The 13,187-nt window shown below is 38.8% G+C and overlaps 2 protein-coding genes and 1 long non-coding RNA gene across 3 annotated transcripts in view; 2 read left to right on the top strand and 1 right to left on the bottom strand.

Moving 5' to 3' along the window:
* Positions 1 to 759: 759 nt before the first annotated feature.
* LOC310735486 lies at positions 760 to 3,756 on the bottom strand. Its single transcript, XR_014536316.1, has 2 exons — positions 2,779 to 3,756; positions 760 to 1,449 (listed from the first exon to the last, which is right to left on the bottom strand). It is a non-coding gene; the product is annotated as an uncharacterized lncRNA (long non-coding RNA).
* A 1,483-nt stretch (positions 3,757 to 5,239) lies between these two features.
* LOC310735485 (uncharacterized protein) lies at positions 5,240 to 9,031 on the top strand. The gene is made up of 5 exons (XM_083558252.1): positions 5,240 to 5,884; positions 6,500 to 6,596; positions 7,830 to 7,983; positions 8,132 to 8,244; positions 8,377 to 9,031. Coding segments are annotated over exons 1-5 (690 nt in total). The 5' UTR covers positions 5,240 to 5,560; the 3' UTR covers positions 8,379 to 9,031.
* Positions 9,032 to 10,252: 1,221 nt separating this feature from the next.
* wdr18 (WD repeat domain 18) overlaps positions 10,253 to 13,187 on the top strand; it is a 40,023-nt gene continuing 37,088 nt past the window's right edge. The window contains exons 1-2 of the mRNA XM_083558248.1: positions 10,253 to 10,501; positions 12,328 to 12,438. Coding sequence (XP_083414374.1) covers positions 10,292 to 10,501; positions 12,328 to 12,438 — 321 coding nt within the window. The 5' untranslated portion in view covers positions 10,253 to 10,291. The remainder of the gene's footprint in view (positions 10,502 to 12,327; positions 12,439 to 13,187) is intronic.

Below are 13,187 nucleotides of genomic sequence, written 5' to 3'. Positions count from 1 at the left end.
TGGTGTTTTTTTTTATTGTGTTTGTATTTGTCTATGATTTAACCTTGAATTTAACCTTGAATTGAAAACTATACCCGAATGACTAAATGAATATGTAGATACACTTCTCTGTGTCATAACATCATTACACCCCATATAAAAATCACTTAGATGGTTTAATAATTCCTGTACTGTGCACAGTGACAGGAGGTTAAATCTAATCTAATCTAATCTAATCTAAAATAAACTAAAATAAACTAATCTTGACTAAAAACTAAACTAATCTAAAATAATCTAAACTAAACTAATCCAATCTAGAATAATCTAATAGAAACTAATCTAATTTAAAAATAAAATGATCTAATTTAGACTAAACTACTGTAATTTTAAATGATCAAATTTAAACTAATCTAACTGAAACTAATCTAATCTAATGAAAATGTAATTAGAGACAGGCCGTGGTGTTTTTGTGTGTTTGTGTATTTGCGGTTGGTGTTTTCCAAAGGCACCTGACAATTTTACAGTAAAAAAAAACAAAACAGCCCATTTGACAGTTAACACTTAGGAGCTGTTAAAAAACAGGAAAGAGCTGTTGGCATTGTCTCTGTACCAGATGTACACATGACCAGATCCTCCTCTACTTCCGGTAGATGTGCAGCTCAGAGAGCAGTTTATATACATCATGGATTTATGTACAGTTTAATGTTCTGAGCAGCTGAAGTTCTGTCTGTCATGAACCTGAAGTCATCAAGCAGAAGAAATGCAAAAATGAGCATTAGAAGGATTTCACAAGGTTTATTTTTCATTATTATTACAGCTGACACGCAAAGATGATACGATCTTATCGCCACCGCATGCCAAGCTTCGTAAGGCAGATCAAATGAGTGAATTATTACAATTAACTATGAATTTCTGACTTCAGAATCTTTTCTCTGCACACACGGGTCTTTACTGAAACCTCGAGGCCTCAGAGAAAAAACGCTCAAACCCGCTTCTGTTTTTATTGATATCTTCATTTATTTATTGAAGATGACACGAGGAACATGTGGCGACTGTGTGTGTAACGAGTTTTGCTTTTTGCACAGATCACACACTCACACACAGGCATCTTACACCCTCACACAAAGATCCTACGGCTTGTGTTATTCGGGTTTTCCCGAGGTTTTTCTGAATATCCGCAATAATAAGTTGCCGTGTCGATTTCCTCGACATTTAGGATGCGTAAGCGGTGACGGACTCTGGGTCTGTTCCGGTGTAACACCACGTATCTGTGTTTGTTCACTCCTGCAGCGTAACGCACATGTGGAGGCACCGTGAGGTTGTAGTTCAGCAGCAAGTTCACACCTTCTCCAGAGTTCTGCTTGTACCAGGTCACGGTCCCAATGTTCTCTTTGATCTTCAGTGGGCAGCTGAGGGTGACATTCTGGCCCTTTTTCACTGAGATGCATGAGGAGGTTTGCCATAACAAGCCTAGAAGAACACACACACACACACACACACACACACACACACACACACACTCACTTGTTTTAATTGCAGCTTATTATTGCTGTGCTTCACCCAAGTCGAACCTGTACCTCATTAACTATCATGTGAAGGAAATCTTTTAGATTTATATTATAAATAAATGGACAGACCTCAATGGAAAGAAATAAAATACCGGATAGTATGTGTGTAGTATGTTATGAGTAATGTGTTAGAAACAAAAGGATGCCACACTGTTGATGGAAATGAAAATGATTAACCTACAGGGGGCTGAATTTAAAGACATGATGGAAATCAATGAAAAAGTGATGCAGCAGGTAAGTCCATTTTGCTGAAAGTTCAAAATGGTTCTCAGTAGTTTGTATGGCAGGGACATGCTCCTAAAGAGATGGCAGATGGTGTCCTGAGGTATCTCCTCCCAGATCTGGACCAGGGCATCTCTGAGTCCCTGGAAACTCTAAGCTGCATCCTGGTCAGAGTGTCAGATGAATCGAAACATGTCCCAGAGGAGTTATATTGGATTTAGGTCAGTGTGTGGGGGCCAGTCAATAGCATCAATTCTTTCATCCTCCAGGATCTGCCTGCATCTAACCCTAACTATAACCCTAACCCTAACCCTACACCTGCCCCTAACCCATTCTCTCACCAAATGAGGCCAGGCCTTTTTGTGCACCAGGAGGAACCCAGGACCCACTGCACCAGCGTAGTGGGTCCAAGGATTTCATCCCGATATCTAATGGCAGTCAGGGTGGCATCATCTAGGGGTTGTTTCATTGTTGCCCCTCTAGTGTACCTGTAGTAAATTTTAATAACACCAAAGCAGCTCAAACTGATTAACAACCCCCTCGGCTACTAAAGTGACCAGATTAATATCCCAGAAGTTTAACTGACTTGATGCTACAAAAAAACTTCACATGGTTTACTCCTTCATCAGCGAAAAAAGATGGAGGTTTTTCATGATTTTCATTTATGCAATTTAACCGACACACTTATCCAGAGCGACTTGCATTTATCTCAGGGGCCCAGGAGTGACAGCTTGGTTTGATTGGGATTTAAACCCATGACCTTCAGATCCAAAATCCAAAGCCTTAACCATTAACCCACCACCTCCCATGATCCTAGCTCCAGCATTAGCCATAAAAAGAAAATGGAATGCATTGCAAAAAACAAACTTTAAAGTAATATATGATCTTATGTGGTCATTCTAATGTGGAACACTTATATAATAATAATAATAATAACTAAAGACAGACCTGTACCAGTGCATCGGCAACTCGAGAGTAGATTATTCAGAAGAAGAAATAAAATACTTACAGTGCAATGCAGTTCCGAAGAAGAAAACCAGAGCGACTTTAATAATCATTTCGAGCTCCTCAGACTGGATGGTGTGAGGTAAAGGATGGACTGTCTAAATAACAACACCTATTATCTCTCTGACGCCTGGCTTCTTATAGACCTCGGGTCGACCGGCGGTATGAAGGAAGCGAAACCTCCAGCTTTTTTTCCCCCTTCTCTTTTGAGTAGCGTAGCGTATTCAGAAAAACAAATATCCATTGAGTTTTTTTTTTTTTTTATGGCCAGACACTAAAATGAATTAAATCCATGATAACACAAAATAACACAATTTAATGTCTAGCAACTTCAGGAGGAGTTCAGGAGCATTTTGATCACAGTACATGATCTTTCAGTTTGTAGTGTTTTTAAACCCGCTGCATCATTTCAGCTAAAATATTGCAGATTGGACAAATGATTGAGACTTAAGACGTATGTTTATTTAAGGGTAATTCTATGTAAATGGTATTTGTGGCAAAAACGAACGCAAAATTAGCAAGAAACTTTTGCAACACTTGCACATCTATGAGATTTTAATAAATTGATAAATTGGTCGATTTACCATCACTATGGTAGTGTTCTACATTTGAAAATGGGAATAAAACAAAGTGCTGCTTAGTGTAATAAGCTAATTATAAGTAAAATATCATAAATAAGAAATATTTACTAGCCTTGGTGGCTAGCTAATTAGTGTAGCTACTGGAACTGACGCTAGTTTAACCTGGGAATCGAAACGTAAACAGGCTAATGTAGCTAAATATAGCTCGCTAGCAAAACTTCAATTTAGCTTTATATGTAGAGTCTTTGAACACTGGACATTGTCCCAAAGTAGCTTTGAACCAATAAAAGAGGTTATAAAGTTGGAATGTATACGTTTAGTGCCTATAATTTTGTTCCTTATGATTATAAGTTTATCGCTAATTAGTGATCCAGTGGTGACTGTGGTGAAGGAAAAACTCCCTGAGAAACCAGACTCGAAAGGGAACCTCATTCTCATCCTCAACACAGAATGTCCATCATTACTGAGGGGTTCTGATGGCGTACTTCAAACCACATTTTATAGGACTATGTGCAAATTTCTACTTATGCAGGTGAGATCAGGAGATCATCCTCAATGTCGTTTTTTATCAATCTTCAGACGAACATAAATAGCTGAAGCACTGGTTATATTTTGCAGCAGGAAAAGATTGATGTAAATGATGAGATGGTGTGAGTCTTAATAGTTTTTAATAGTCACACTATGCCATTGTTTAACCAAAATATGTTGCACTTCAAAAGCTGAAACCTTCAAAGTCATATTTCTTCTCAGGGGCTGTTTATAGGACAGAGATCTGTTCATCGCCGTTATGTAATCCTGCTCAGTGACTCACCACCACAGATTCCACCATGGATTCCAGCATGCTGAAGAACAGATGAGTGTGAACCAGGAGAGGGTGCTCTCGGAATGTGGGTGTGAACTCAAAGCTGAGATTCTAAACAACGAGACCGTCCTTGACCAAAGAGAAACCAAAAGTCTCACTAATGAGCAAAAGTTCGTTATATATTCCGTGATGACCTGTGATGAACATCGCTTTCCTTCAGGACGTGTTCCTGACCTCCCAACCTTCACAGCAACCATGACACCGACATCAGAATGGTTCCTGACGTGGAAAAAGCAGTTCAATTTCAACAAGGCTTCTCTTCCACATCGTTTTTTTAACCCATTTTCTTTACCATACAGCCAAAAGTATTAGGACACCCGAATTTTTCAAGTTATGTGTGCTTCTATCCCAAACTCCATGAAGATCCATGAAGATATTATTTACATAGGTTGGAAGATGTGGAAGATCTTCTGCTATAAAGATAAACCCTAGGCCTCCTCACCTTAAATCTCCACAAGTTAAAGTGGAACATCTTCCCAGTAGATGATAAATGTGGAATGGGGTGGTTTAAAGAGCAATCTTATGCTCAGGTGTCTGTAAACTTTTGGCCATACTTACACTACTAAAACTGAAATCACAGTAGTCACTAAAACTTCAAGAATAAGATATTATTGTGATTACACAAGCAAATTTATATCTTTCATATCCGAAAACTTCTCAAAATTCCATGAGAAATCGTGAAATCCACCTTTTTTTTCTCTGACTTTTTGCTCTTTAGAGACGCAGGGGAGGAGAGCATGACAGTTAAAGGATTGGCTGTACAGGGTAGAGACCATGTGTGTGTGTGTGTGTGGTTGCAAAACCTGGCATGTTGTTTGGAAACGCTGACTGGCTCCTGCTCTAGTGGTCTTGTGGAAAGTGCACTAAACAAGAACATAGTTAACGGAACAAACAAGCTGTGCTACTTTTCCTCGCTCCAGCAGATTTCAGGTTCCAACTCCGGAGTTGGGTTAGGGTTAGGGTTAGAAACAAAACCTAAAACACATTCAAACCATTTCTGCGTAAACTGAGAGTGTCTGCCAAACTTTCACTTTCCGAGGAAGTGTGATTAGAGAGAGCTTTGTTGTGCTGCTTTTTTACTTCACACCGATCTTGTCTCGTGAAACGGATAAGAAGAAATGGCATGAGCAGGTTTTTCCCGGGCACCCAACACCAGGAGCGTGACCACACCTCTTTTTCAGCGTGTAGGCAGAGGTTTAGGGAGAAAGACCAGCCCTTAAACGCTTCCTTCTACATCAGCCCGCTTCTGCTTCAAACATCCTCTCTCTCACAAACACACACACACAGTTCAAAACTCTTAGCCCTCGGAGGACTTCTTTGATCGTCGTTGCTTGATTATCAGGATGGGTGCCTCCAAGTCATCACACACCAGGCATAACATTGCCATCGCTTTGCTGGCACTTTGGTCCATCATTTCTCTCATCATCATAGTGGTGTGGGCCACCTCACCTGAACTGAGGGACGCCACCGAGTGCAACAGAAAACTCAAGGCCCTCAAGGATGATCTCGCCAGAGACAAAAGCGTATGGAGCAAGGACAGGAACGCACTGGAAGAGCTGGTGAGGCAGGAACGCATCAACCAGAGCCTCTTGTTGACTCATATAGTCCAGCTGAAAGAACAACTGAAAGCCCTCAATCAGTCTCTGGACTCCTGCATGCAGGAAAATGTAAGTGTTTCTTTTTTCTGGTAGATATTTTGGCTCAAACTAACATTCCTTGGCCTTGGGATGGTGGGTGGTACTGCAGGCTGCGCTCAGCCTGAGAACCTGATAACAGATATATAACAGCATTGTAAAAAAGTGAAAACTCGCTGATTGTGTAAGGAGAGTCGAGATACACAGTTACGCATAAAAATACGCAAACTGAAGAAAAAGAACAAACATAAAATGTAAGAAAAGATTTCATTCTATAATGATACTAATTTACTGTAACCGTATAAACCCACTGGCAGAATCAGACATTCTCCTCTTTCCTCATAAGTACTAAATCATTTATAGACACTTTAACATGAATAAAAGGGTAATATACTGTGACTAAAGGGTTAAAAGGACTTCACTGGCTTTTATAGTTATGTATCAGAGGACCCAGGTCATTCCTCCTACTCAAACATCCCATAGGCAGTAAGTGTTCACACCCTAATGTGATGTGAAACACTCCTTAACACAGCAACGCTACCATCCACTCCCCACGAACCTGCCTAATTAACTGTTATCTCCTGTGTGTGTGTGTGTGTGTGTGTGTGTGTGTGTGTGTGTGTGTGTGTGTGTGTGTGTGTGTGTCAGGTCCTGCTGAATGACAACATTACTGCTCTGAAGGATGAGATCGATATGCACAAAGCCATCGAAGCGAACCTCACTGCGAATATTACACTGCAGCAAGGTAGGAAAATCCGAGTCAGATTTTTCCCCCTCCTCCCGTTCCAGACGGCCATGAAAGGAACACTCTCCTACTGACGATATTCTTAGAGGCTTTTCACCCATGTAGTCATAGAAACCGGGAAAAGAAAACAGTTTACCATGAAATGACGGAGTGTAATATTCTAAACCTGACGTTCGGGCGAAAATCCTTTTTTAGGTCCAAATCAAATTGTTCATACTTTGCCCAGATAAGGTCATTACTGTCTGTCTGTCTGTCTGTCTGTCTGACTCTCTGTTTGTCTGTCTATCTCTCTCTCTCTTTCTGTCTGTCTGTCTATTTGACTGTCACTCTATTTTGCTCCATCTGCCTGTATCTTTCTGTCTGTCTATCACTTTCTCTGTCTGTCTCTTTGTCTGTCTGTCTGTCTGTCTGTCTGTCTGTCTGTCTGTCTGTCTGTCTGTCTGTCTGTCTGTCTGTCTGTCTGTCTGTCTCCCTTCCTCTCTATCTCTCTGTCTGTCTGTTTCTCGTTCTGTCTGTCTGTGTTCTGGAACAGAGAGTAACTAAGACTATTTGTGGAATTCGGTATTGAAAACATCTTGGGTGGGTCTTCGTTTCTCTTCATCCTTTAAAATCTTTCAAAAGTGAGTTCAATAAAGACCAAAAGTCATTTCTACAATCTGCATAGCCACGTTTGATTCTTCTCTTAAAAAAAAAAAAAAAAAAAAAAAAAAAGAAATTTGTCTTTCCTGAGTGACTAAACCACAGGAAATGATCTGCTGCTAAACACGAGAGAGGCTCACGATAATCAACAACACGGTGGAGATGAAAAATCAGCCATGTACTCGCCTTGTGTGTGTGCGTGCGTGTGTGTGAGTGTTTGTGTGTTAAAGTTAAAAACACAAGATAGCAGGGAAAAATCTGATCCGATAACAGGATGCAGTTTCATGTTCTACTTCATTATTAAATCTGTGCCAAACACTGATGATATGAACAGGACCCTCACTTCTGCTCGGTGTTACCAAGAATAGCAGTGACTTAATGGAGGTCTGAAAGCCACTGATACTGGATTGTTCCTCTGGCAGGACGTAGCCTTATAAGACAATGAAACTATATTTTATATTTTGGCCAAAGGAATGGCTTGTGTTGCTGTTCGGTCCACAGATTGTTAACATTTTTGTGCTGTGATTCAGTGCCATTTGCTGGAAGACTCCATCCATGTAGTTGCATGTCGTTCTCTCTGATCTAATTTTTTAGACATGATTGATCTCCTGAAGCATAATCTGTCCCAGGCGGACATCCAGCTGGAGACTTGCTCGAATTTGCATAAGGCTGCTGAGAATCTTCAGACTGCAGCTGAGAAGCAGAAGCAGAGTTGCCAGTCCAGCATGCAGTTCATAAAGAAGCAACTGTGAGTTATTTTTTATCTTTTATACGTGTCTTCATAATTCAGGTCAAACTTTCAGTACTGGAATGAAAAGAATTTCATCAGACTAAAAATAAAACATCTGCTGAACCATAAGGTGAAGCTTCATAGCATGGTTTCTGCTTGATTGTAGAGAAAAGTGCAAAAGTCCTACTCAGATTGAACCCGGAAATGATGGACCTCCTGGACCCAGAAACGGGATTTTCCTGGTCGGGGTTTTGTGCATCAGCTTTCTTTTAATACCGTGTAAGTATGAGAAGATGATTGCGCAATTTTGTTCATCCTTGTTTCGATAATGACATCATAATAAGGTGAAATGTCGCATGACCTCTGTGCTGAAGTGATTTATGAATGTATTTTTGTGTGCTTTCGTTTCAGAGCGGATCTAAAGAGAGAGAGAGAGAGAGAGAGAGAGAGAGAGAGAGAGAGAGAGAGAGAGAGAGAGAGAGAGAGAGAGAAGAGATGCGGATACATATTTCAGTACAACACTGTTTCTAGACACCTGTATGACTTGTGACGTTCATCTGGACTCCAAGCACATGCTACTTTTGTATGGAAAAGCGCCACTGTAAAACACACACGAATGTTCAGTTCACTGCAGTGAGGATTCCTGTAAGAGTTATTTACCTTTAAAAAGAATATAATAATAATAATAATAATAATAATAATAATAATTATAATTATATAGGGTTTCTAATTCCAGTAATTGTTTTTTGAGCTTAAAATTAAATACAGACTGAATTTCTGGGTTTATATTCTCATCAGAGACGTGTTTCTATTCAGTAAAATTTATATCTGTTTATTTCAACCATATTATCCTGCTGTGTTTCGGATTGTCTGGTATAAATTATTGCATTAGGACAAAACAAGATCAATCACGAGCTGCGTAATCTACTATATTCATTATTAATTTACATAAAAAATTTAGCATATCTACAGTAATTACAATAAAAGATGACCAGGCCTTAAATGATAGACTTTTTGAGTGCATTTTTAACTAAATGCAGCAATAAATATTTATATATTAAAAAAATATAATAAAAAGAAATACAGAAATAAAATAAAAAATCAAAAAATCAAAAAAATAAATACTTTTATATGTATATATAAAATATCACTATATAAATATATATATATATACACACAGTATATTGTTATATTATTTTAAATTACTTCTTTTCATTTACTTCTTTATTTTACTAAAAAGAAACTGGGCTTCCTGCTGTAAAGTTGCCCGAAGCAGATGAACTTAAACTCGGCTCTTAATGAAAAAAGACAATATAATATAATAATAGAAAGAACAATTTTGCTGTTCACTCAAGCAAATTCCACTCCAGACCTTTATTTTATTATTATTATTATTTCACACTTTTCATGCAAAATAATGCAGAATTTATGAGTAAAGTGTCTCCACATGTTTTCCTTTAACTTTTTTGTACACTGGCATCATTTAATATATGAATATATAAAGAAAAAGCATTATGAAATTGTATTAAACTAATTTATGAAATCATTTAGAAAAACACAATTAGATTGTGTGTGTGTGTGTGTGTGTACGACACCCAGACCAGACTTGAGCTAGAAATGTTTTTCCTTGGTATATTTTGCTGTAATTGAATTCCTTCTCCTGCCTCGAGGCTGCAGACGGAGAGTATCTCGGACTATATTTGGCCTGGTTTACATTGGGATGTGGATTTACTTTAGCAGTAGTGTCGTTACGCAGCAGCAGCTCGGTGAGATTCGGGGTTTGTACTTGACGTCGTGCTGTTTTACTGAAAATCACCTGCACAAAAAAGATGTAAAATAAATGTCTAAAGTTTGGAATCTCCTTTTCCACTATTCCTGAAACTAAACAATGTAGTTAAAATCGGACATTACCCAGAAGCCCGGTGGGATCTGACTCAAATTAGCCAACACGTGATAGGGCTTAGTAACTGTTGTTAGGAGGAGCACAAATACAGGAGTGAGAAGCCTGAGAGTGCTGGAAGTTCTAAATGTACTGGAAATAATGTGGAAATAAAAAAACTTTTAAAAAAACAGACTTTCTGAATTCTTTGGGTTTGTCTTCGTGGTGATAAAGACAGGAGACGGAAGTGATGCAGTAACACTGTGTATGTGCAGGAAAGTATTTACAAATAAAATAACTGCCCACAGGAACGCCTGTAGTCCATATGCACGGAGAAACTTCATTTCCCATCGAGTCGAGAACCCGTACCGGAAATGACGTATGGTTTTTTGTCTAGCAAACCACACCCCCCTTCGTTCCAAAATACTCGCGCTTTGTGCGGCCAAGATGTCGGCGCCCGTGGAGGTGGTGCTCACTGCGGATTCTTCAGGGCAGCTGTGGAACTGCGCCGTTTTTGACCCTCACACCGGAACGAACCTCCTCTCATACCGGGGAGGAAACTCATCCGCCCGCTCCTTAACCATCTTAAACGGGGAATACATCCTCGGAGCTCAGCTGGGCAAGAACTTCATCAACGTGTGGGAGATACAAAGGAAGGTAAGAAGATCTCGGGTACAGCCGCGTCCCAATCCGCCTGGTCCCCCTGAACATCTGCCCTACACAGAGTATAAAGTGTAGATCCCGTGACCGAGATCCGCCTTTTTAAATCATGATGTTTGAGTATTTCTCAATATAAGAGATTAAACATGATCTAATATTAGTTAGATGTCCAGCTGCATCTTCTGATGTGTAGTGTACAGACTTGCACATGTCCTCCACCTGTACTGTCCTGCTGTCTCCACAAACCACGCCCACTTCAACCCATCAGCCAATCAAATCACTGCTGTCTGTACAAACCACGCCCACTTCAACCCATTAGTCAATCAAATCAACTAACTTCCATTTTTATTATCTATCCATTCTTCCTTAGTTTCTTTTTTATCCATCCACCTTCATCCATTTGACCTATCAATTCTTCTCCTTCCTCTTCCTTTGTTCCTTTCTTTTTTATCTATCCGTTCATCCATTTTTAATCTGTCCATCCGTCTGTCCACGTTTATCCACTTTCCCATTAATTCCTTTTCTTTATCTTTCTACGTTCCTATTTTTTTGTCCATCCATTTTTTATCCATCTTTCTTTATTCACATGTTTTCTTTGTTTCTTTTCTTTACTGAATAAATATTCACACCATTCTGAATGAACCACATTCAAGCTGATGTGAAATAATAATGAATCATTAATAGATTCAGTTGCTGATTAACAGCAATAACCTAAAAGAGAGGTGTTCTTCATGGCTATGAAGTGTTGTGTGTTTTGGGTCTGGTGGGACTGAGACTGGAAATGAGAAGACTTTCATTAGAGCCTGAATGACAGCCGTCTTACGTCTGCGTGTAAACGTTCATTAGCAGGAAGCTTCCAAACTCTGGACAATACGTTAGAACTTCTCAGCAGTGTGATTCACACAGAGCAACACACACGTGTTATACACTCAGTGCTCACGGAAAAGACATAACATGATGGTATCACGTCGTGGAAACATGGTTTGTTTTTGGGTGATTTATGTGATATCAAAGAAAAAAAATGGATGGAGTAAGCAAGATGCAAATAGAGAGATAATTGGCTCATATTATTATTATCAATGATTTGCTCTATGATATTGGATTCCTCCATTCATCTGGCTCACGTTTACTCCATCCGTCTACATTTTACTGCCTTTAATAGTGTAAATGTGTGAAATGGGCGTCAGGTTGAAGGTGGTAGCTGGAAGGGCAGCAGGAGATACAATCAGAGTCCCACCAATGGTGGATTTTACCGAAAGCGATCAACAAAGAGCTTAAAAAATGGATCCTGAGTAATAAACACAAATATAACGCTTTATGTAAAATAGTATTGAACTTTATTACAAAAATGTAAAACGTACTGAATCATGAAAATGTGATCAAGGAAATAAACATTAATATAGTCATTAATAAATATAATAATATGCATTATAAATATTATAAATGAAATATAGCGCTCTTCGTGCAGCACGCAGTCTCGCACGTAAAAACAAATGGCACATGACATGTGAGTGATTTGCCACTAGAGGCCGCTCTCGTAATGACACCAAGAGTTCCAAGTAATCAACTATCAGTGGCAATTAATTGTGAAAACCGAATAATCAGTCGACCTCTAGAATATAATGTGTGCATGTATTTACATTTACAATATAAACGAACACACTGCATCACAACCCTAGAGCTAAATTATTACTTACATGCTTATTTGATAAAAAGTGAGATATTGAAGTCTTTGCTCATTTGCACACAATTCCATATAAATGACGTGAAATAAGTGAAACGTGAAACTTACTTCTGTTCTCTCTTTAACGTCTCATTTTTAGGACCAACTGCAGCAGAAAATCATGTGTCCTGGAATCGTAACCTGCCTCACAGCCTCCCCTGATGGCATCTACGTGCTGGCTGGTATCGCTGAAGCCATTTATCTATGGGAGGTGAGCAACAATAATACAATCTGTATTCCTCACTCTCAATAAATAAAATAAAAGAATAAATCGATCATGTTGATTGATCTCCAGCTGGTTTGGTGTGATAGGCATGTTTGTGGCACTGCATATCTGTTCATCAAAAAGAAGAGTGGGGCGAGAAAAACGAAATCATCTGGGTTTTTTATTTGTTTAGTTATAATTCATATACTTGAATCGTTTTAATCCATATCAGTGCAGATTTAGGAAAAACAATCTAAAGGTGTGATTTGCTCCTGCCATCAAGCAGCTCCTGACTGCACAGATTAATAAACTCATCGTTTTTTTTTTTTTTTTTTTTTTTATGGACACTTGATTAAAAAGATTCCATTTGTAACATTAATTGAAGTGAATAAATGCTTTAGAAGTATTGATTGTTTGTCAATTTTAACATTTACTAATACATTTCTACATGTGTTTTAAATGAATGCACAATGAACTCATGAAGATGCAGTGTCCTAACAAACAGCATGTAGCGTCAGGGATTCGCCTCTAGAGGTCGCTCTTGTACTATAAAATACGCAAAAGACGCAAATCGGAAAAAGCGGTAGATTTTTGCCGCTAGTTCCAGCGATCAACCGTCACTGCCGATTAATCGCAAAACCAATGATTTTAGTAGAACCTCATCGACTCTTAAAAATGAAGTACTTCTGTATTTCTTTCATAGGCATTTTTGGGCGATTAAATAATTAATTGTTCATTTTTTTTTTTAAATTTAA

This window comes from Silurus aristotelis (assembly GCF_946808225.1).
Source record: "Silurus aristotelis genome assembly, chromosome: 13".
Lineage (NCBI taxonomy): Eukaryota > Metazoa > Chordata > Actinopteri > Siluriformes > Siluridae > Silurus > Silurus aristotelis.
This window is presented reverse-complemented; position numbering and strand designations above follow the sequence as displayed.